The following is a 24,522-nucleotide window of genomic DNA, read 5'->3' on the forward strand; positions in this document are numbered from 1 at the left end:
GCGGCATCAAATGGCGGAGGAAGAGGATGCTCACGCCCACCCGTTACTATAGCGATGTAATATAGCGTGAGGCGGGGGGAGCAGTGACATGTCATGTCTAAACCCTGACATTTTACTGTGTTACTACTGTACAAACTTAGCCAAGAGGTAGTGAAGGGGGGAGAAAAGAGACATTAAGAGAGAGAATACTGAGAGACTGAGCAAAGGAGGGAGAGAGAGAGAGAGAGAGAGAGAGCCTGGAGGAGAAACTGAGAGAGAGGAGAGAGAAGGGAAATAGAGAGTAAGAGGAGAAAGAAGAAAGAGATAAGAGAAGATAGAGGGACGAGAACAAAGATGAGAACCTCTAATGAATTTTGCAGCCTCTACGTTCTTTTCCCCCAAAAGAAATAAAAGGAGAAGTAGTGCTAAATGATTTTTACTCTTTTGCCTCAGCCAGTTTGTTGTTCATCTCTTTACTTTTCTCCTTGTCCCCCTCCGCCGGCCGGTTCTCGGGCTGGTTCTCAGAGGTCTTCTTCTTGGTGCCCCGCAGCGCCGCGCTCTGCTTATCTTTGGCTTTCTTCACTGGCTTGCCCTGGCCTGCTGTTGTGGTGCCCGCCTTTTTGGGTTTAGAGCGGGGGGCACTATACCTGTCAACCTAAGGATGTTGGATAGTGGAAGTGAGATTCCTAAACTGAAATGCCTTGATTATGGCCATTCATTTCCAAAACTGTGTTGTGATCAAATATGCACTGAATCCCTAAGATCAACAACAAATCGCAAGACAAAAACTCTGTAAGATGGAGATTTTATCATCCCTAATAGCACACATGGAGGATTTTCCCCTTGGGCAAAGAATAAACCCCAAAATGCACTTTAAACTGTACTACAGTGGCCCAGAAGTGACAAATGTAGTCCTGTCTCACCTGCTTGGTGGAGTCTAGGTAAGGCTCGCTGTACAGGCTGCGTATCCTCCTCCTCTCCAGGGCCTTGTTGTCAGCGGGCTGCAGCTGGGCCTGCTCGCCCCTGAAGGTGGCACTGTAGCTGGTCTCCAGGCTGGTCTTCCCGTCTGGCGGGAGGTACTGGGACTTGGCCCGGATCATCTTCACCGGCTTCACATCTCTGTAAGCCTTGAACTCAGTTCTGCGTGGTAAGAAATAAGTCAGCTATCATCAGAAAGTGTACAGTGCCAAGCTATCGTTAGAGACATGACATTACAGTTACATTGTGTGGTTGAAAAGACGCAGAACGACTTACATTTTCTAATCATTCTGGGTAATCATTTTCTATAAATGCTGCTGACAAAGGAAACCGTTTTGGATCCATAACCTGGATATTTTTACCCCAAACGGTCTCAACCTTGAAAAGGATTAGCCTACTTAGCTTGTTTTTCACAAATGCACCTTACAGCTATTTGCCCTTCACTTTTACGCTGCTTCGTAATGCTTTTCAATGCTTTCTATTGTATATACTGTTTTTATTTTGCCTGTTCGTTTCTCGGCTGGTATCTCTGGTTATCCATATGCAAATCAGTGATCACTTTGTGTCTCTCCCATTGCCTTTGGTGTGTAGCTGCATTTTCTTCTTGATTGTTGTGTGGTGAATGCCTTCCTGGCCGGATGTTTTCATGTTCCTTAGTTAAATAAATATTACTTCAAAAGGAGAGAGTGTGGCGCCCATCCATTCTGTAATCCCTCTATGTCAAGTGACTGGTGCATTACTACAGGAAAGCAGAGTATGTCAGAGTGTAAGAGAGCTGGCTGGGGAGGAGTGCTGCACCACAGTCTCATGTTTTTAATATAGTCCTCACACAGCAGTTCTGGAGAAGGTCAGCACTATGGCAAACACACAGAACGGGCTGCCTGCAGCATGTGCTGTGTATGAGTCCAGCACCAGTCCCACCCACATATATAAGATCCATAGATAACTAGACCGCAGAGGGCAATACGCAGCAGTTTGACTCCAGGTGCACATTAAAGTCATTTATTACAAAATATCACACAGCAGCAGTCTCTCTCTCTCTCTCTTTCACACTTTGTTTTCCTCTGCCATGTATTCCCTCAGCATTACTCACCCATCCATTACCAACAAACTACCGTATGTTGTAAATAGCTCTATGTTAACCCACTGGACTATTCTTGGATAAGGAGAAGATCCTGCTGTGGGCCTAGCACGATTAAGCATTTGTTAATAAACATTCACTACTATCTTGAAAAACAGATAGGAGGCTAGGATGCCTTGGCTTCTAATGTTAATGGGTGGGCTGCTCTTTGGATAAAAAAGGGTCCTCTTGTAATTATGTGGACAGAGATCCAAATCTGTTAAAAAGCCTTTATTCTATTTGACTAGTCATAATTGTAAGCTAAATATGTATTCACTCCTATCTTTCATAGCCAGAAACAAGAGAGAAGAGTTTGCTCTGCTCTGTACTCAGTGATACTGCATCAATGTATAGCTCCATAAAGAATGAATTGGAAAAGATGGAAAAAGTGACTGTGACAGACGAAGAAGACAAAGAAGAAGAAGAAGAAGAAGAAGAAGAAGAAGAAGAAGAAGACAACAGAAGCTACCCAGGATGATTTTCTGATTAACCTGATAGCGTTACTATGTGTACTATAAAGCTACTTTTGATGTAAAACCTCTGGCAAACATTACCAGGCTCATTAATTATCCAGAGAGAAACTCCAGCACGAACACCCATAAGATGTGCCAGATTATGGCCTCTGTGTTTGTCCCTACTCTCAAATATTGATTGAACTTCCCAAGCCAAAAGAATAACATATGTGAATTCATCAATTGTAGTAGTGGTCTTCCCCTTTAACTAAAATGCTCCAATGGCTAATAGGCTCCTTGCATTTTAAAAACTGTCATTCAAAACATTACAAACATCTTTTTATGGTTTGTCTTCTTGCTTATCCATCAATAGGATCCCAAGATACAGTAGCTAATAACAAATGAAAACACATCAATTCTGCCCTATGGCCCCAAATGCAGTGACACTCAAACCCTCCAACCCACAGCACGATCCACAGCCAGTCAACTGTGTGTACTGTAGCCCGGGCCCAGTGAAAATTCCCTGTTCCTTGTGTAAGTGAAGGGAAGCACAGCATTAGGTAACACCATTACCAGGCCGGATGGAGGAGCGGACACAAGACGAGCCTGCAGTACTAGAGCCTCATTAGAACAATTAGTCCGCCCATATCATATGAAATGGCATAAAATCAATAACTGGCAGCTAAGGGAAACTGTTAGTAGCTTAGCACAGCCTTGGAGGCTGTCCGACCCGGTCTGATTTGTAGCTAGTTTTGATTTTGTTGTATCGTCTAATACATGGAGTAGGGGGGTGGGGGTGGGGGGGCATTAGAGGTATGGTTGGTGTTTCAGTGAGACTGTAGCTGGAGTTGGTTGGCTGTTTGGATGCATTGCAGTGTGAGAGCTGGATCCTGACCTCAAAGATGCTCTTGTGGTAGGTTGTCATGGGATAGCATGTGGGAGTAAAGTGTCAAAAACGATAACAGAAAGCAAAGCCCTGGAAGATCAACACATTTGCATGGTTTATGATTCTCAGTGATTTTAATAATTTTCAATGGTCCAAGCGGGGTCCGTTTGAGGCAAGATTTCTGCATCATACCTACAGTATGTTAGCGATATATCAATGAATATCACAGATTTGGTGGACATGACAAAATGAAAGTGACATTTTCAGAAAACACTCTGAAGTTGTTCAAGTATTTCATCTAACCTTTATGATTTCATGGAACTATATCACCAGAATATCAATAAAGACAGCTGACATTTACAAAATGACGTCAAACAGATTTTCACTTAAATTTCGAAATACATACACATAGACTATCTTCTTAATTGTATAATAAGCTCTCATTAGGCTAATCAATACAGTATTCTACTAAATTAGCTGTCAAGCACTAACATTTAAGCTATTCATATATATATATCTAAAAACAAAACACTGAGGAGTAAAATGACCATACCATAATCTCAAAAGCAAACTATTTCTGATATGATGGGTGGTGACAGTGACGTGTGTCCTGGCTGCTGAATGGAGCGATCCCTCCAGTGGTGCAGAACAGAGGTGGAAATCACAGAGAGCGGTTACATAAGAGGACTGAAGTCCACTTTTAATGCTTGACTGGGCCAAGAAGCCACAATGCAAAGACAGGTTACACAACAATGTCCAAGGCCAAGGGCATAAAGTACTCACATGAGAGTACAGTGTGTGTATGTGTGTGTGTGTCTGTGTATATGTGCAGAGAGAGGGAGAGAGAGAGAGAGAGAGAGAGTGTGCGTGTGTGTGTGTGTGTGTGTGTGTGTGTGTATTTGTGAGTACAGATGAGGTGGAGAGTGTGAAACACCGGTCTGTACTGTAACATAGCTGCTGGTCATGGACATATGACTGTGTAACAATACAGCCAGTGTCTCTGAGGTCATCGTGTACTTGGTACTTGCTGCTTGCTACAACACACAAAAAAATGACGGTTCAAAAAGGGTTCCTGGTTCAATGGCTGTCATGTCATGGAGTTAGGGTTAGCATCTGCTGCATCTAAGCACTCTCTGCTTAATGAGTGTGTAACATGACAGTCCGTAGAGGTCAGATGAGGCCGTCCCCTCAGGCTGTGGTAGTGATGTCTCAAAGCTCACAGCCTCTGGGGATGATTCATGTTAGAGGCATTTTACTGTGCAACATGGAAACCACTGCTTTCATCAGTTGGTGATAGGAGTTAGGGAGCCATAGTGATGATACATTCACTATCGCTATCATACCGCTTGATATTTCTTTCTGGGTGACTAAAGCCGCTTTGGACGGCTGACCCTGCTGACCCGCTGGGGTAGAGGAGATGTGCAGCGAAGGCCTCGTCACCAAGACCAAACACTGGCACTGACAGGGGTGGAACGACGCCAGGGAACAACACTGCTGAGCTGCATGCCACCCGGCTCTGACATGGCACAATCTGGTCAACTCCTCTCAACTCACCAAGGGACGGCCATAAGGGCACGGAAACAAATGCCAGCAAATGTCTGCGCTGTGGAATGAAAAAGTGCTGAGTTGCAGTTAATGAAAAAAACTTAAACCGTTTACTTCAAACAAACACAATGAATCGGCACATTATCATGAGCAGTTGAAAGCATGAACCGTTGGTTTGTTGGCAGGCCACAGAAATCAATACGAGTTCAGTGAAAAAATCTCAACAAATTTACTTCACATTCCAATCAGTAAATGATCCCCATTGAAAGAAACAAAAACAACCCTTAATTTAAAACGCCAAATCAGCTATTTTCTCTTTTACTGGATCATCAGTCAAGCCTTTTATTTTAAGCTGACCTTCCTCCAACTACTTCCAGGAAAGTGAAAGAGCTAAGAGTAAAAAATAACAAACTGCCCAACACATCACAATAATATGAACATCAGAATATCCAAAAATATTCCTTGCAGCCAGTGTCTAGAATTTCACAACGGTAAGTACAATATACTGTATGTCTCCCAGATGAGTCCATCCAGATTGCTATCAAAATCAATGTTAATTCTGTAGGTAAATGTTCATATATCAATGTAGCTTGATATGCACAGTATTCTCTATAGTATATCTTGAATTTTCCCTTTGCACTGTATGTGAGGTCAGGTTGTCTCTGTGTCAGTATGCACTTTGAAACCCTGTAAATTGTCAATACATCTCTGCACCAATACCACCAAGACAAATCTCTCTACATGTATTGTAAATGGCGATTACAGTGAGTCTGAATCTGATTCTACACCTTAGCTGGCCAGGGATACGGACTGGCCGCCTTCTCTCACTGTATTCACGGGAATCGATCTGCCTACGCACACTGGCTTCACTTCCTGACAGTGTTTCTTAGCGTGTCAGCGGGTGTAGCGCCTGGCTCCACGTCAATACTCCCTCCTTCCTCTGGGATCAGCTGGCCTCATCTCTACCCGACAGCCTCTCTGTAGCCTCTTAGACAGCAGCAGTGGAACGGCTACACCGAAAACCCAATATAAAAGCTGCAACAGTACAATTAGAATGGATAGTAAGGGCACCTCCTACTGTCTTGTAAGGATTCTCACTGCTTTGCATAAGATGGTTCCCATAAAGTTTTAACAATGTTGGTATGGATATTAGCTTTGTCAGTACTGTCAGCAAATGCTGTCAGTAATTATGCCTTTGCCATGGCGACACATCAGTTTTCTAATTCTCATACATCAAAGCAATGCTAATTTCCATAACAACAACTATTGTATAACTATTATGAAACATACTCTAGCAGCCGTCTTAAATTTACCAGCCAAGGAACCTTGATTTGACCATATTGGTTGTGTAGCTGTAACCCAGCAACCAATGATGTGCACAAAGGTCAGTATTTAGATACAATGATAGGTATAACTAGTTTATCTTATATAATTCATTCATATCCAGAAAGAAATCTGAAAACATTTCCTTGTGAATCAACTGTAATCAGATGTGATAAAAATCAGATTAGAATGGGTTACATAAGACAGTTGGCTTTAGCTGGCAGAGCTCTGCATGGATGCAACAACTGACCACTGACTATCAGCCATGATCTTGGGATTAAGACCAGGAATAATATTTTGGCAACAATATCTGGTGAAATCGCACAACCGAACCTCACTAGTTTCATCTGCATAGCTCGGAAGGAGATGAGTGAGCTTGGGAAGCATGAGATAGCATCCTGCTCCTTTAATGTTTTATCCTGTCCTGTTTCTGTTTCAGAGATGAAGTGGAATGGGTGTTTCTGCATTCACTGCTTGTCAGTAGAAACATGAGGCTTTGCAGGCTCTCTAAGAGGATCATTTTTAAATCCAGCAGAATCCGTTGGCCTCTTTACAATGTTCTGTCTGGTACCGCGAGTGCCCTGTTCGGTAAAGGTGGGATAAAAGACCAACTCATCGAGCACTCTGTTCGGCAGAGAGAGGCTTTTACGGCCACCGCATCAACATGTGCCCATCTGGAAAACATGAGGGAGAGGAAAATCAAAAGAGGAGGCATTCGGATACAGCAAGGAGGCAGGATGAGATTGCACTGCTGTGAAAAATGTCGAGCGGTGATACGTGACACAAATTAAAATTAAAAATTCATGCCTCTTCGGTCTCTCTCTCTCTCTTCCTGAACTCAATGAACCTAAACTACCTGCCTTTCCTGTCAGCCATGAAACTCCAATCCCATTCATCATTCTCACTCATTTGCTTTATAGCACATTATGCAATTTGCTCTTTGCGGCATCGAATGTCCCATTATTAGATTCCACCCATGGGATGATGGGACAAATAACACTGACGAGATGAAACGCGGTCTTTGCGTTTTATAGCAGTAATGGGGCTGGTAGCAGAAAAGAAAAAAGCTAATGAAGGCTTCAGCGGCTACAGCCTGAGTCTTGTGAGTTATTCTCATGCAAAAAATGGCATTTTAAACATAATGCAAAGAAGGGTTGGTGGCAGCATGAAGGTTAGATAGGCGGGCTTGTGACTAGAGGGCTGTCAGTTCAAAACCCTGCAGCGACTGAGAACATCAAGCTGGGGGAAGTAAACATGTAACACTCACCCCTCCCTCAACAACAACCATCAAAGTGCCCCTGAGCAAGGCACTGAACCTCCAGCTGCTCCAGTGTAACATCTCAGAGGCCAGTAGAATAAGACCATGGTTGCACTGGGAATCTCCCAGGCACAATGCAGAAAAAGAGCATTCGTGTTCAGCAAGCCCTCTGTGGATAAATAAAGGTTTAAAAAAAATGGCAGGTGTCCTTGTCAGAGAATGGGGCTGAGGGGCATTGAGCTTCATCTTTAATTGGGCCGATGCAAACCAACACAATGGCAGAGAAGGACTGGCTTTGACTAGACAGTGAGTGTAGTTCCCTAATGAAAGCTGATTCCTGCTACAGTGTCTACGTGCTCTGACTACATATAATTACACTGAAGAGGAAAGAGGGAAAATGTATGGCATCCCGAGGAATGAGGACATAAGATTGGGCCCGGCATAGAAAATCTTCAAACAGTCGGGATGAAAAACTCATGCAGCCAAAGGGAAGGTAACTCTTTGAGTATTTACAGAAGTGAATTTACTTCACGGTCTGTTAAACAATTTTCTCAGAGAGAGAAATAGTTTCTACTGTTTTGGAAAGGCAATTAGTAGACTGACTAAGCATAAACTGGGAAGTGAGCCGGCTCCCTGTCAGGGTCGGTCCCACTCCACAGTTTGGGGTTCAAGATGCTTGATGGCAAGCAATCCCTGGCAATGCTATATGGATTTTGCAATTCCACTACATAGCTGAAATGTTTATGATCAATACAATGTCTCAAAGCTACCATAAGGCATCAATATGCAATGGTTTAAAGCAGTAATCTGCGAGGTCCTCATTCTTTTATTTTATTTTATCTTTGGTGCTAAGCACTCAGTGCTGTGGTGTTTCTGCACTGCACACCCACAGCTCACCTGTCAATCAAACAGTGTGTCCAGTACTGTGACATCTTTTTCCTTATTTTCTGAGTTTCTGTAGATGGCGCTCTTTTTTTTTGTCTGTTCAGCCATGGTGGCTATCACTGCTTATGCTAACTCCCCAGTTCTTCTATTTATTCCCTATAAACCACCGTTGCTGCTGCCGGAAATGCAAAACACATCACTTCCTGTGTATTAGGGATATTCGCTTCTGGGCTTTAGCATCTCTCCTACTCCCAAACACCCCTTATATTAACCTCGGTCCTTCTGTCATCTGTATGTGTGTGTGTGCATGTGTGTATATGTGTGTGTGTGTGTGAAAGAGACAGAGACAGCAAGAGAGGGAGAGAAAGACCATTGTGTGTGTGCTTACTGTGTGCATACCCGTGTTGGTATTAACCCACAGCTGACCTGCTTTGAGTCAGGGAAAGACGGAGCTGACTGGCCTGCTGCTTGTCACAGTGCAGCCATTTCATGCCATGTGGGGGGAAACTCCCTCGGGCTGCTCCCCGCTGACTGTTCAGCAGCGCAGGCACAGCAGCAAAGCACCTAACAGCTGTAACAATGACTTTTTGATCTTGCACCATGCACCTTCTGCCACACAAGTCACACTTCAGTCAGGCTTCTTTTTTCACCCCAAATCTGTATCCTTTGAAAAGGCTCAGCCACAATATAATAATTTGCATTCATATAAATACTGTGAATCAAATCAACGTGTTTAAACATGCTAGTCGCAAAATGTGTTAAAGACAATAGTGTTCGAAATTAATGCTGAACAATGATTGCAAGTAACAGTAAAACAAAACAAAAACATTTGAGTTGTGCACGTTTATATGTATTTGCTGAATACTCCTATGTGCTGAGTGCAGGAGTTCACCGTCACAATTCACTAAACATTTTGATTTGCGCAGAAACAAATAACACAACCACAACACCAGCCTGAGCAAAGGAAGAACAAGCTGTTCTCCCAAATTCAAAAGCCATGTGGCGCCTCATTGCTGGCTCATTTATAAAGATGTGAGATGGAAACGGCACATGATTTCACGTCATACCAATCTACCCACAACCTTCACAGAGCAGGAAAGTCACCTATAATAACAATGTGCAGCTTCAAGAGGACTGTGCATGACTTGATGTACATCCATCTGCCAGCCTCCATCATCACTCATGGACATTGCATAATGGGACAGAGATTAACCTCGGGGTCTTGGACATAAACAGCATTTGGCAACAATTCCACTTTAGCCTTTCCATTTAGTTCTGTGGAGAAAAAGTTGAATGCTCCATAATGTTTCCACATGTTTTGTTGACTCAGAGCTGCTGTTTTCTAAAAAAAAAAAAAAAAAAAGAGGGGATACATTTTTTTTTACCCTCAATCAAGTCCTGAGAAAGGGATTGTGAGGAAATGTACATTTGCATCTCATGACCTACCCAAACTTTTCTATTTCATGGGCCCCCAAATAGATACACTGAACACCACAGAACCACATTTTATCATATATGGACCCGCATTTGATAAAGGGTTGTCCCAGGGAAACCCCTATGAGGAGATTTGTATTGTCTGTATCTACAGTAGGTGCATGGGCAGATAACAGTGCAAGAGTGTGAAACCTATAATCAGAATAGTCTGTAGTGAATTAGGCTAAATAACAGTGTAATTAAACTAATCCTCATTTTGCTGGAGACCCCCTGGGGCTCCCTGGAGGATCCCTCAGTTTGGGAACCAAGCACTAGAATCTAAGTAAAGTTAACATGACAGTGTGCAGCTGTGGCCGCTGTCTGAACTCAACTCACCTGTACGAGCTGCCTGCTGCCACCTCCTCCTTTATCTGCCTGTTGAGAGCATCCGCCGCCGCCCTCCCTCTGCCCTCCGTCTCTCCTTCCACCTTCAGCACTACTTTCTTCTGCCCCTCCGCTTTCTTACTTGCCCTCTTTTTCCTCTCTTGTCCTTGAAGAATGTCTTTCTCCTGCACTTTGTCGGCGATAGCGCTTTTCTCCACGCCGCTGTCCACCTCCGCCGGCGCCAGGTGCTGTTTGGGGTGCTTGGACCTGTCCGGGGCCCGGTCGTCGCCGCTGGAGATGGAGGGAGACGGTTTGGGTATCCAGGGGTGGTCGCCCCGTTTCGGGATGGGCCACGGCTTGAAGTCCTTCTGGTACTGGGTCTCGGTGTTGAACGGGGTGTCCGGGCCGTGGTACTCGTTCTTGGGTTTACAGCTCGGCTCCGGTCGTACTCTCCAGTGCTTAAAGTCCTGGCGCATCACGGAGCTGCACACGCGCTCCTCGGAGACGCTCCTCCGGGGCGCGCGTGCAGCCGTATTTCCCGCCGTACGGGGTTCTGCGCGAGACGGCTGCGTTTCTATGGCGACCCGGGCCTGGGCAGGGTGGAGCGGCGGCTGCAGCTGGATGTGCTGCATCTCAGAGACGTCCGTGTACTTGGTGAAAACCAAAGGCACCGCAATGTCAGCCTTGTCCAGCTGGTTCCAGAAACGGGCCATGCAGCACGCCCTGGTGATACAGGGCCACGCCATGGTGATTTTTAATGACTTCCACTACTGTACAATTGTCGCGGATCCGATTGAAGGAAAGAATATTTCTCTAACCCCCCGGTATCCTGATATGTGACAAACAAGATGTCCGTACGTCTGCCTGCGTGGAGGGCTCCAATATTGTTCACGTTAAATTAAGTTAGTTAGTAAATCCATAGCGCGTTAAATATGAGCTACTAGCATAGATTTTAATAAGGCTGTTATAAACCAACCGGATTGATGTTTTCTCCGCTTTCCTCTCCGCTCTGTCCCGTGTTAGCTGCAGCTACATCACACCACGGTAGGGCACTGCAAGGAAAAACGGCCCCGCCCTCCTGCTCAGCATCCAACAGACTCAGAACTGGACCAGAGGAGGAAAACACCGGTCAAGCTAGCAATATTAAAATGTGACTTCCGGTTAGACTTTCAAACTAAACGCCTTGTTGACGTTCATGTTTGCAACGTTGTTTGCGTAGAGACTAGCTACAAATGCGTAGGCTAATACAAAGTACCAAAATACAAACAAAGAATACATTTAAGGGGAACCATGAGTAAGTGAAAACACAAAAAATCTCTTTCACAGCATAGGTCTACGTTCTCGGCTACCATAAATTGACCAATTCATGATTTCATTTTGAAACTTGATTTTCCTCGTATCCGGTATTAGCCTGGCTAACAATGGATATCTTGACGTAACTGAGGCCGTCGTTACGCACGCTGCGTCGTGATACAGGGGGAGGGACGTTTCAACCCATAGTCTATCCAACCATAATTTGCAGCTATTTTGTCAACATTTAGACGTTAACTTTCTGTGGTCAACATTTAATAAAACAGCAGTGGAGCCAGGGATTTTCCACTGGGATGTAGTTCTTTGCGTTAAGGATTGGTGCTCAGAATGTAAAACATTTTTGCCCGATGTAAATGACACACTCTAAGGACCCTAACGAAAAAGAACTGGGCCTATAGTAAGCCTTAGATCAATTTTATAAGGATACTATAAAAATGTCGCTACAAAACTAGAAGCAATATTATAGTGATACCATACCATTAAATACGATAAGGTCACTGTAAAGTCACACGCTATAAATCCCTATATAGGATTATTAAAGGGATATTATAGATGTTTTTAAGTGTTATGAAGTGTATTAGTATATATATTATTTAAATTATACAAAATATACCAAAGTAACAAAAAGGTCAGTCTACACTGCTACATGATATGTTTTAGGTCTTGCTTCCTGATTCATGATAGAGAAACTGGCCTTTGTGACCAAGAGTATCCATTATAGGCAAAGCGGGCAGATGGTGCCAGCAAATAGTAGAATAATAGATGAATAATGCCAGCTCATTATGCACCCTAGGGAGCTGTTTCACACTGAATGAGAAAGCATCTGAAAAATAAGTAAATTCTCTAATTACACTATTTTTTATAACACGTGTTAACAACTCATTAGATTATAACCATTATTACCAAGCAGGCTATTATCAATCTTTCTGACGTGACTTTTCCCCTCCATTTTAGATATAAACTGCATTTATTTTGAACAGCAGCTGGAAACAGTTTGTCAGTGGGTGCAGGTAAAAACTGAGACACTCAAAACCACCATGTTAATAAGGTAATTAGATGAGCCTGAATAAATCAATAATTTATGAAAATGTGATCAAAGGGCAAAGCAAAATGGATTGGCAGTCAAACACATTAGCCTGGGCTAACTGAGTCTAATAAGAGAAACTGAGAGAGACAGACAGAGGACAGAGAGGGAGAGGGTGGGAGATGTGTGTGTGTGTGTGTGTGTGTGTGTGTGTGCGCGCGCGTGTGTGTGTGTGTGTGTGTGTGTGTGCGTGTATGTTTATTTGCATGTATATACACACAAGTCTATACATACTTGTGAGCATCTGTCCTGGTGTTGTGATGCAAGGCATGGATGGATCTTCCACTATCTTCTGCTATCTCTTTATTCTCTTTATCAGCGTATGACCTTGGGTGATCTTTTAGATCCCACCCAGTGTGTGCAGCACTGCTTTAACACTGACATCAAACACACTGTGCAGCTTGATTATGGTCTATACAGCACTAGGTCCAATTTCTAGTCCAATTTCACTTGATTCAACAATGTTCTTCATACCTAAAGTATTTCATACAGCTGTGATTTAAGAATATTGAGGCAGAAATACATTATTCTGCTTTTATCATCTGCAACCATTCTAGATATGACACTAAGATGCAGTTACTTGATTGTGCAACCAGATGGGACTGCCTTTACAACTGTATACCGACATATTACACAGGCATTAGAGAACCTGATTGGCCTCCAGTACAGGAAATACAGACACAGTAAAGTCACCATAAAAAGGACACGGACGTTTTCTCTTTCCAATGATATATGATATTTGTTGTCCATGTTGCAGTGCAGTGCTACGTCCATTATGCAGCTCATTCCCAGCAGGGTCAAAAGTCTGATGCGGGAGATATGGATTGACTAATCAATCCCCACAATGGGTGTCGGAGATAAGGCAGCCAGATGCAGGTGATGGTGGAGAGGGAGAAGGGCAGACTTTGGACCCACTTCACTCGCTCTTCTCCTCAGCCGCCTGCCGCAGCGCCTCTGCTTTTCTCTCTCTCTCTTCCTGTGGCAAACATGAAGATTGATTTTGCCCCCAGGGACGTGCCCCTCGACAGGAGGCTGCAGACCGCCGCCGTGCTGCAGTGGGTCTACTCCTTCCTAGGCCTGGGTGAGTGTGTGTGTGTGTGCATTAAACTTCATGCATTTTTATTGCCATGGCTATGTTACCTCACATCTAGAAATAATGGAGAGTGTCAGTGAAGTGACATTGCTCATGAAGTTAACATCTGCTTAAATCCTTTATTCTGGGATTTACAGTAGATAAGTTGGCTCACCTGCTCTCCGGTCAAGAATTGGTCAATATGTGAAGTTTGGTTGAGATTGGTGCATGTGGGTGTGACCAATCACATACTGGCTCATAAGTTACAGGTTTGCATGATCACTTTGAAACATGGTATACAAATCAGAATGTCATTTTATGTAGCTTCCTCTATATGAACCAGTTTGAGCTTTTTACACTGTTTTTTTTTTCCGATGGGATGCTCTAAAACTGCCACTTGCAGGCCCAAGGTGCCAAAGTGTAATAGCATATCATTCATCTTCAGACTAGACAATTGATTTTTCGTATATACATTTCACACTAAATACTCACAAAGATGCCATTTACTGTGTTTGAATGTAAGTGCCAGTGAGCATCAGTAACCACCAATAAACTGCCATACTTTTTACTCTAATTGGAGCAGACATCAGCCTGCCTGGATATGTTGCATTATCACTGGTAAGTGAGGAGAGTTAGGTTTCAGTGGGTTTTCCCCAATTGACGTTAGTATTGCTGTACGGCCAGGAGAGGGAGCCAAGCAAGACATGCAACTTGATCAGAGTTCTGCACCCATTTGCCCACAAAGTTTGTACTCAAAACTGTCCTTAGGTTATACTATATCAGTTACAATTTCATAGCTGCCAGAAACCATATACATTTGTCCAGCTGTTTGTTTAGGTCTGAAAGAAAGACATGGAAAAACATTCTTCAGTAGTGCTGCTGAACCCTTGTGTATTCATACATGTAATCTGACGAAATAATGAGTGTCCAGTATGGCATCCTAGATGGACCACAGTGAATAACCTGAAGACTTTCAGGGAATCCAGAGAGAAACCAGTCACATCACTCTGGGCACAAATTAGACTTCTTATACTGATGCTTGCAATCAATTGGGCCTCCCAACTCAAGATCACTGCTCAAGGTGATATTTCACTAAAGTAGAATATTTTCACTTTTTACATGCACACCTGCATATTACGTCATTAACAGTCGAACTCTAATGATATTATGGGAATCCACTGTCATCACTGGCATCCAGGCTTCTAAATTTCACTAGTGATAATTGCAAATGGAAAAAATATGAAATGAATTACCTCGGCCTATGTTGCTGTATATGGGTTAAAAGTCTAATTTTCGACTAGAGGTTTTGAAATGAGCGGTACCAAGTCTACCCAGAGAAGCCAGAGGCATATGAGCTAAAAAGTGAAAATGTTCTACCAAACTGAAACGTCATTGTAAACCACAACTGTACAGACAGTCTCCACACGAGCACATTCTCCCACGTCATTGCTCTCCCATCGATAACCAAGAAAACTCATCACATGCAAGCATGATGTAAACTCCCGCAGAACTGAGTGCTATTGATGCAGTGCAGAAGCCTACTATTCATAACATGACGAAGGCTACCAAACAGATGATCTTTCATCAACTATTTATGCATTTTCTATTACGTAAATATACTGGACCATGATATGTGATTATGAATGTATGAATGCTGTTGTCTATTTGCTTGCAACACTAATAACAGTATTATTACAACTAGTCCAAACATGTGCACTATCCTATTTGGCCTGACTGACCTCTCTCCGCAGCGCCGACCTGCATCGTCCTGTTCTTCTACCTGCTGTTCACACGCTATTGGCTGATCAGTGTGCTGTATGCTGTCTGGTGGTTCATCGACTATGACACTCCGTCACGCGGCGGCCGCAAGGTGCCCTACCTATGTGGCCTCAAAGTCTGGGACTACATGAGGGATTACTTCCCCATCAAGGTGAGACGATAACAATATAGGCTGCAAACAACTATGTAAAGGTTGTTGTGTAGGCTACAGGTCCATAAGCTTCAGTTCACATCTTTATGTTTGGGATATGAATGCACATCACCGCCATTTAATTGCCCTCCAGTCCATGTGGGAGGGGATGATAAAGATTTACATTCACCTCTGGAGGTCAGAGAGAATCTGCCAGTTAACTTCGTCTAATCCTCAGTCTCCCATCAGCTACAAGCTAGCAGTGGCTCCTCGGCCCTTATCTCTGTGCTAGGCAGACTGAAGGCAAATGGGACCACTGATAATGCCAATTATGGAATGAGGTCCCTCTGTTCCCTATAGTCCTGTATATGAGACCATCTATACATATCCACTCCCAAAGCTTAATGGTCTTGTCCTAGTGCCTTTTTGTTGTCTGATCGAATATACTAATGCAAGGCATGGCACACAAACTGAATAGCTGAATTATGACTAGAAACTCAGGCAACTTTTCCAGGACAAATGCTGTACACTTTCATGATTTTCAAAGCCAAAGCAAAACACGTTTTTATCTTGTTGGTCACATTTACACTTTGGGCCATCATAGAAGCTTGTATTGACGTTGGTAGGTTTACTCTAGGAGCCCGCCAGATGACGCTGCAAACCACTGATCTTTCAGTGTTCAGCAGCAGTGACAGGGGAAATACAGAGGGCTGTTATTCCTATTGAAAACGGATGGGCCATTGGTTACAGCCTTGCCTATCTGAACTCACCCACACTGAACTACCCCTATTTCGCCTTTAGACTCCTGTTGTGTCCTGTTATGACTCCTGCTCCACCACATGGGATGGGATCAGAAAGGATGAAATCAAATGAGCATGAAGTGCCACTGGCCACTGGTTACACAGATATATATGAAGTGTGTTTGTGCACATTTTGCATTGCACCAAGGATCTAGGCTAGACAGGCTTACTCATTACCAATGCTACTGAATTTCCCTCAAAAATTGCAGCACTGGTTTTGAGCCTTGTTGCAAAGAGAGATGATTTGCCAGCTAGACAAATGAATGGTGCTTTTAAGGTGGAGTTACAAACATTTTAAGCTGACCCAGGCTGACCCGATAAGCCCCACTTTGCCCTGCTGTGTAGGTACAAGCAGTTGATGAAGGCTACTGAGAGTGTGGGGGAGCCAGATGCTGCTCTCTTGCTGGCTGTTGTGTCCATCTTGTGGTCATGTCTGGGTAGTGCGTATATACACAACATAAAGATATTAATTTAATTATTTATGTGAGATCATGAAAGGCTCAGTATTTTACCTCAAATTCAGCAGTCTTTGATCCTGGGTGTGAGGTTGTTACCAAGTGAAATATCTGGAGTGCACATCTTCTGAGGTATTCAGAGGGAACAGAACCTCCATTGACAACATCTGCCCAGTTAGACCGATCTACTTCTTGCCCTTCAGCAAGACTTATACTTTGGACTGTGCTGATAAGACAGAACACATCAACAACAAAACAGTTCAAAAGTGCTCTGCAGGAATTAGCTTAAGCATTGCTACAAACCGTTTGTAGGCTATATATTTATGAAATGTACTTTGCTTCAGGATATTAGGAAAAGTTTTAAATGATATATAAAACATATGTTATATAAGACATATACAAGGTCATTTTTGCAACATATACAAGGTCATTTTTGCAACAGTAAGCCTCTTTCTGGGTGCTTGGGAACAGCTGGAACTATCCATAAGTTCACAATATGCTTTAAAATAGAAAGAGAAGCCAGAATCTATATATATAAGCAACATGTTTCCATCAGATATTTAGGCTTATTTGCATATTTGCAACCATAGGTGATAAAGCAATAATCCAAGTTGGTTTCTTTAGTTATTTCAATTAAATATTCTGGTACTCTATATCATTTTACAACAGAAAATGACTCAGAGATTAAAATGAAATTGAAAGATACTAAAGATACTAAAGATACAATGCATAGAAATTCATCAGATTTTCTATATCGGTATATTTTAATAATAATAATATTAATATCATTTATAGTATAATTTACAAATTGCTTTATAGCCAGTCAAAGTGCTTGACAGTTAAACAGAACAACTGCAAAGGAGAACATTGGAAACCATCTAACAACAATTACTGAAGAAGGAATAATAAAACGACAGTATAATAATAAAAGTCAAGAGAAGGCAATATAAAACAGGTACAGAAGTGAGAACAATAAACTAATATATCATAATAAAAAAAATAAATAAAAGGCAAGTTTAAATGTGTGTTTACAGAGACATAAAAGATGATACAGACTAGGTCAGCAGCAAGTCGTTCCAGAGTTTAGGGGCTCTGACTGCAAAAGTCTCCCTCTGACCTCAGTCTGGATTTGGGGACTGAGAGCGGGGCCATATTTGCCGACCTGAGTGTATACTGTTGAGTGTGTGGACGTATGTGCTCTGAAATGCAGAGTGGGGCTAAACCATATACTGCTTTGTAGGGGATCAATAAAATCTTCAAATCAATTCTAAACTTTATAGGAAGCCAGTGCAGGGAAGCTAAAATCGGGGTGATGTGGTCCCTTCCCTCAGTGTCTGTTAAGAGCCTGCAGATGTGAAAGAGCTTTATGGCTAATAACAGAGTATAGTGAGTTGATGGAGTGCTATCAAAATTTTCTGTAAATTGTAAATAAAGTAAACAAAGATGAGAGTTACAAGAATCCTACTTTTCCTACATTGAGGAAACTAGGATCTCTCATGAGAGCTCCCATGTGAATGTATACCACCCCGAGGTCTATGTACTTTCCTCGCTCATATAATCCAGCTAAAGACCAGCTAAATACTTTCCATGGATGAAAACCTCCAAAAAATTCGATGTCTCATGCCCATCTCACGTATTCTGTTCAGAGTGAATCATTTCCAGCATCATCTGACTGTATGCCACGTTAAGTCTGAAATAAAGAGTCAATGTTAGGGTGAACAGAAGCAGTGTCCTTCAAAGAGCCTAATCAGTTGCATTGAGGTCTGTTTTCCCACCATCCCTAATTGCACCGTCACCAACTGAGAGTAAGACCTCACCAGCTGATCTAATAAAGTGTGCTTTCTTGGTTTCAAGAAAAACACGTGCATACGTTCAGACAGGGTGACGGTGCAAACTTGTGTACAAAAAATATAGTAAGTATAATAAGTCGTTCACTTCTGGGTACAGAAATGTGTGGAAAAGGTGTGAGAAGGTCCTATGTTTGTGGAAAACCTGGGTGGAAAGATAGGAGATAGGACGAGAGCATGGTCAAGAGGGCCTGTGATTGGTCAGCAGTGGACACCTCTTTTGTTTGTAAACAGCTGCTGTGTTTGTTAGCGGAACAGGAGCCAATGATTAACCTTGTGAACCAGGAGCTGCCACCAGCAGGGAGCCACAATGAAAACACTTACCCCCTTTCCACCAACTGGAACCTGGTGCCGGTGCTGGGCTGGTGCTGGTGCCGGTTCGCAGTTAGTTCAACTTGCGAACTTTCTAAGAACCGGTTTGCTTTTCCATGGGCTAGAGCTGGCGAGAGAGCCACGTCATTACGTCACTGTATACATCTGTATACGTCTCCGCTTTCCCAGCAACACTAGTGCCAACTTTAAGCACAACAACCAAAATGGCGGACTACGTCTCTTTACAAGTGTTGCTCCTGGCTTTGTGAGCCTTCATTGGACCACTGCTGCTTAGATTTCATGTCCATATCCATGTCCATGAAGCTCTGTTTTTTTAACAATGGTGGTCTTCTTGCTCTTGTTGGTTTTGGTTGGTCATGATAATCCCGCCCCCAGCCCCTGATGTAAGCGGTTCTTTATTCTAGACCAGCAAAGTGTTGGTGCCACTCTGGAACCAGTTTTCCTGGCCGAGAGCTGGTTCTTTGGCTGTTGAAACGCGAAGAACTGGTTCGAGATTAGGCACCGGCTCCAAACCGGCCCTCGAACTGCCTTGGTCGAAAAGGGGTAACAGTGGACTCAAAACAATGTACCAGCTTTGTGAAAAGTCACCAAAACACCACTTCTCCATAATGACTCCCTTTCACACTCTGAAAACCTGTTCGGTCCAATCCTTCACATTCTATATTTGATCTATTTCAAGAAAACAGTTGACAGATGTAGTAGGTCTCCATGCTGAGTGAACTAGATAGAAGAAGAGAGAAAGAAGAAAAAAATGAAATCAAAGTACAAAAAAAAGTGCCGAAAGTCAAAAAAGAAAAAAACCCCCAAAAAGGTATGAGAGAAATTGAATCAAATCCCCTCTGTGGAGTGAGTTAATCTGTGCATGAGAATATAGCATGGCTCCCACATAATGGGTGTGGATGTGACTCTAAGAGCACAGTGGCCTTGAAATACTAATCTCAAACACAAATACAAACAGTGAGGGAGCAGATTTGTTTTGACAAGAGGGCACAATGCTCGCCATGTGCTGCAAAACAAGCTATAGCGCATGACAAGTGACTCTTGACAGTGACCTTTAGTGCCTCTCAATTATCTCTTCTCTAGAGACCACTCTGGTCCGGTGGAGGCAGGCAAACAAAGCTCCATAGGTGAGATATCTTATCCAGTAACTTTACAGTTCATGACCAATAACCATTATTTCCGACTACATCTAGGACTCAGTGTCCATGGGTTGAGTGTGTATCCCATGGCTTGTCTAACTGATCAAAATCAGAATCAATGTTAATGTGACTCCGAGGGTGTAAACATCAACACTATGCCAGTGTTTATATATATTTTTTTAACAGTTTTTTAACACTTTTATATAGTTTTGAACAGCCGCCCCAGAGCCATATCAGCCTTATGATTGGAGAAAAAACTCTAAAAAAAACACTCTAATCAACACTTGTCAAGACCAAATAATTGTCACTGAAAAATAACCACTTATTAACACTAGAAAATTTGCTGTCCAAATGCAGTAAATGAGCAGGAATCAACAGCTTGAACTAGTTGATGACATTGGTGCAGAGGCATATTGTCAATTTACAGAATTTCACAGTGCGTACCAACACATGTGGTACAGGAACAACAGGACCTCACATAGAGTTCAAAGGTACGCTGAGCATATCACTCTATTATATACATTCAGCTTTCTTTAGCTGTGTGTGTTTGAGCAGCGTGGCTTATAGTGCAGTTGCAGCTGTAGAGGTAAAGGGAGGTAAAGGGAGTGACTGACCTATACTACATCGGTTCAGTGTTCAATGAGGAAGCTATTCTTAGTTACTTGAATCGTTATACTCAGAATTGAAAGAGATGCATGAAATAAATTCCGCGTTGGAAAGCCGTTGAGTAGACATCAATGTGTGATTGTGTAAAAATGTGTGTAATAATAACTAGTGTGGTGATAAGTAGTTTGAGCTGCATCAGACCTCCGCTCTCCTTTTCCTCCAGCTGGTGAAGACGGCTGACCTAGACCCCAAGAACAACTACGTCCTGGGTTTCCATCCCCATGGCGTGCTGGTGGCAGGAGCCTTTACCAACTTCTGCACCCAGGCCACGGGCTTCACACAGCTGTTTCCAGGCCTCCAGAGCTACCTGCTCATGTTGCCCCTGTGGTTCAGAGCCCCGTTCTTCAGAGACTACATCATGTTTGCAGGTCTGGGCCACTGGTTCGACCCCAGGAGATTTAAGTCATACTTGTGTTATGGGTCAAACTGGATCAAATTGTCAGTTGAACTGTCTCTTACATTCAAATGTGTATACTGACATATTAAAAGGTTTTGTATTCATGTGACATGGGCTAAATGCAGAGGGCGACCAAGTCTACTTTGTACAAGTCCCAAGTCAGTCTCAAGTCTTGAGGCACAAGTCTCAAGTCAGGTCCCAAGTCTAAATGTAGAACACCAAGTCAAGTGAACAAATCAAGAGTCCAGTATCAATTTAATATCTTAAAGAAAATTAAACATCTAGGACTTTTCAATGCAATATGGTTTTAATAGGATAAAAACTTGTTAAGTTTGATTTCTATAAACAGTTTCAACTTCAACTAGAAGGGCACTCGGAGAGTGCAGACCTCCGCCAAGGTTCGTGCTATTATTGCTTTTTCGTGAGTCGGATCCGGATCTGCTCCAAAATGTAATGGGTTCTTCCTTGGCCTGTGCTACACCCTTCCACAAATCGGGCCAGTAGTTTTTCCGTAATCCTGCTAACAGACAAACAAACAGACAAACAAACAAACAAACAAACGGCACCGAAAACATAACCTCTTTGGCGGAGGTAATAAATTCAATCATTTTATACAAATTCAGAAAACAGAATTTAAATTCAGTCGTCTGGTGGAACAAATCTCATCACTTTCAATCTAAGTCATTTACACAAACACAAGATCTTTTGTCAAGACTTTAGAAACCTTTTCAAGTCATCAAAGTACAAGTCAAAGTTGAGTCCAAAGTCACCAGAACCCAAATCAACTCAAGTCTCAAGTCTTCTCTTCATGCATCAAGTCAAAGCAGTTACATTACGACGCTTTTGTCCAAAGCGACTTACAATAAGTTAAAATTGTGACTTGAGTCTGTCTCGAGTCCAAGTCATGGGCTACCTAAACTCAGTTTACCCACCTTTTTATTAGTGGAATAGAGTTTATTCATATATTTAGGCTGACATACATTTTGACATAAATTCATAGCATACAGTAAGAATTTTCAAACTGATGTAAGTTATTTGAAGATGCTATATGGTCTTTTAATGGGGGAAAAGCTTTAATTTTTTCTCTAAAATTATAATTGATTTTTGTTCATATTGGTGGTTGTTTGCTGTATTTTGATCATCGAATGCAGCTTATAGCTTACTCCCTTTTTTATTTACCACTGCATCACTTCCCAGGTCTGATTCCTTCGGACAAAGACAGTGCCAGCTATCTACTCCAACAGAGGGGAGGTGGCAACGCTGTTGTGATAGCAGTGGGCGGAGCCCCGGAGGCCCTTGACGCCCACCCTGGCACCTACAACATACTGTTGGCCAATAAGAAAGGCTTCATTAAAATTGCCATGGAACACGGGTAAGAGCAGGGGGCCTTGGGAGGTAGAGGATGATGTTAAATATAGCCAATTCTCCCAGCTCTCATGGCTTATTGAAGGGAGTGCTATTGTGTAGGTCTATTCACTATTGGTTAATGTTTCTTGCGATTAGTTAGGGTTGTGGCCTCCTGAAACAGAGTCTTGTTCAAGCCCTCACATGGGATATCCTGGGAAAGCACGCAGTCAGCGTGCTTTTCCAGGAAATCCCATGTGAACACTGGGCGATATTAATTAAACCATCTTCTCCTTAAAAAACAATCTTGTCCTTAGTGCTCATCTGGTGCCAATCTTCTCCTTTGGAGAGAATGAAGTGTTTGATCAAGTAGAAAACCAACGAGGCACCTGGCTCCGATGGATACAGGAACGGCTGCAAGGCATCATGGGTATCTCCCTGCCTCTCTTCCACGCACGTGGTGTTTTCCAGTACTCCTTTGGCCTCATGCCCTACAGAAAACCCATTAACACAGTGGGTGAGTAAACAGCACTTATCGTCTATCAATAAAAGGTTTCTACATACAGCACTTACCTGTACATTAAGGACAACTGGCTGTTAATGAACATGCAGTTCACTTGTTTCTACACTATTTGTTTTAATCCATGGAGTCTGCGCAATGACTTTAAACATAACCTGTGGCATGTATGGCCTGGGATGCCTTGCTGTAGACTTTTCCTGGTAGGCAAAAACCGAGCTACATTGTCACTGGACATGTATTTCCCAAGCAGCTGTTGATTTTGGCAGAGCCATCTGATGTCGGTAAATTGGCAAAGACAGTTTTGTCTATCAGTAAATGTGAGTAGTATTGGTCCGATAAAGAACAGGATTTGTCAACCTAGCAACAGGCCAAAGGGAGGGAGAGAGAGAGAGAGAGAGTGAGAGAGAGAGAGAGAGAGAGAGAGCGAGAGAGAGAGAGATGGCCCTGGGTTGAACCCATCCTAATCTATACAGCATCATCCAGTCTGCTGCAACCACTTAGCAACAGCCATTGGCACAGGTCACCGTCTGTCTGGGCAGTCCACCCCAATAAATGCCATCATAATTTAAATAAACAGAAGGCCTCTCTAATCAAATCAAACAGCACATATTGCAAATCATAAAGGGCAACGACTCTGAGTGTGATGCCCTGCCCCTTTGACCTCTCTGCAGTGGGGCGGCCAATCAGGGTGGAGAAGAACGAGAAGCCCACAGCGAAGGAACTTGATGCCCTCCACCAGCTTTACATGGACGAGCTCAGCATTCTGTTCGACGAACACAAAGGCAACTACGGAGTGGACGAGGACACGCACCTGAACTTCGTCTGAGTTGGACTCTGCTCTCGGCAGGTAGAGGAGACAGGTGGAGAGGGATGGATGGCCTATTTATTTCTATAGCTCAGGTGCTGCAGGCTCAGAGCTTTTTACCTCTTTCCTGGCACTGTAAACAAGAATTTGCTCTCAATTGGTCGGTTTAAATAAAGCTAGATAAATTCTAATTGGCCCCACAACCAGAGATGCTGCCATAAGCATCATAAGGATGCACATTTATATTCCGCAGGCTTCAAGCAACCAGAAGAGATATGGTGATACTTTTGGAGAACATTGTAACTGACAGTGAACTGCCACTATTCAGCACTTGCACTGTGTATGAACCTATAGGCAGGAAGATGTATCAAACATGCTAATACCACATCAGAACACCACAGGGAAATGTCATGCTTCTTCGTCCATTGTTAATCCAGTATTCTCTCAGACTGCTTGTGGTTTCTCAGGACTGTGTGGTAAATGGTACAAAGGGAACACTGCAATGACACAACTTTTCCTCACGTAATCCTCCAGTTGCAGTCTCTGTCTGGGGAAGTTGAAGTTTGTGCAAGGTCTGTCACTTTCTCAAATAAAGTCATGGGTTGAATTTGTGTTGC

General features: G+C 43.0%; 2 protein-coding genes across 2 annotated transcripts; one reads left to right on the top strand and one right to left on the bottom strand.

Moving 5' to 3' along the window:
- Nucleotides 1-415: 415 nt before the first annotated feature.
- On the bottom strand, nt 416-10,969 carry map6a (microtubule-associated protein 6a). Its single transcript, XM_071518811.1, has 3 exons — nt 10,236-10,969; nt 903-1,119; nt 416-634 (listed from the first exon to the last, which is right to left on the bottom strand). The coding sequence occupies exons 1-3, from the start codon at nt 10,967-10,969 to the stop codon at nt 416-418; spliced, it is 1,170 nt and encodes a 389-aa protein (XP_071374912.1).
- A 2,636-nt stretch (nt 10,970-13,605) lies between these two features.
- On the top strand, nt 13,606-23,926 carry mogat2 (monoacylglycerol O-acyltransferase 2). The gene is made up of 6 exons (XM_071518799.1): nt 13,606-13,699; nt 15,442-15,620; nt 21,003-21,207; nt 22,434-22,608; nt 22,898-23,097; nt 23,772-23,926. The coding sequence occupies exons 1-6, from the start codon at nt 13,606-13,608 to the stop codon at nt 23,924-23,926; spliced, it is 1,008 nt and encodes a 335-aa protein (XP_071374900.1).
- Nucleotides 23,927-24,522: the final 596 nt, after the last annotated feature.

The sequence above is a fragment of the Centroberyx affinis genome, unplaced genomic scaffold (genome assembly GCF_046629955.1).
Source record: "Centroberyx affinis isolate AG114_WGS23_722 - 3 ecotype Tasmania unplaced genomic scaffold, CSIRO-AGI_Caff_v1 ptg000051l_1, whole genome shotgun sequence".
NCBI lineage: Eukaryota > Metazoa > Chordata > Actinopteri > Beryciformes > Berycidae > Centroberyx > Centroberyx affinis.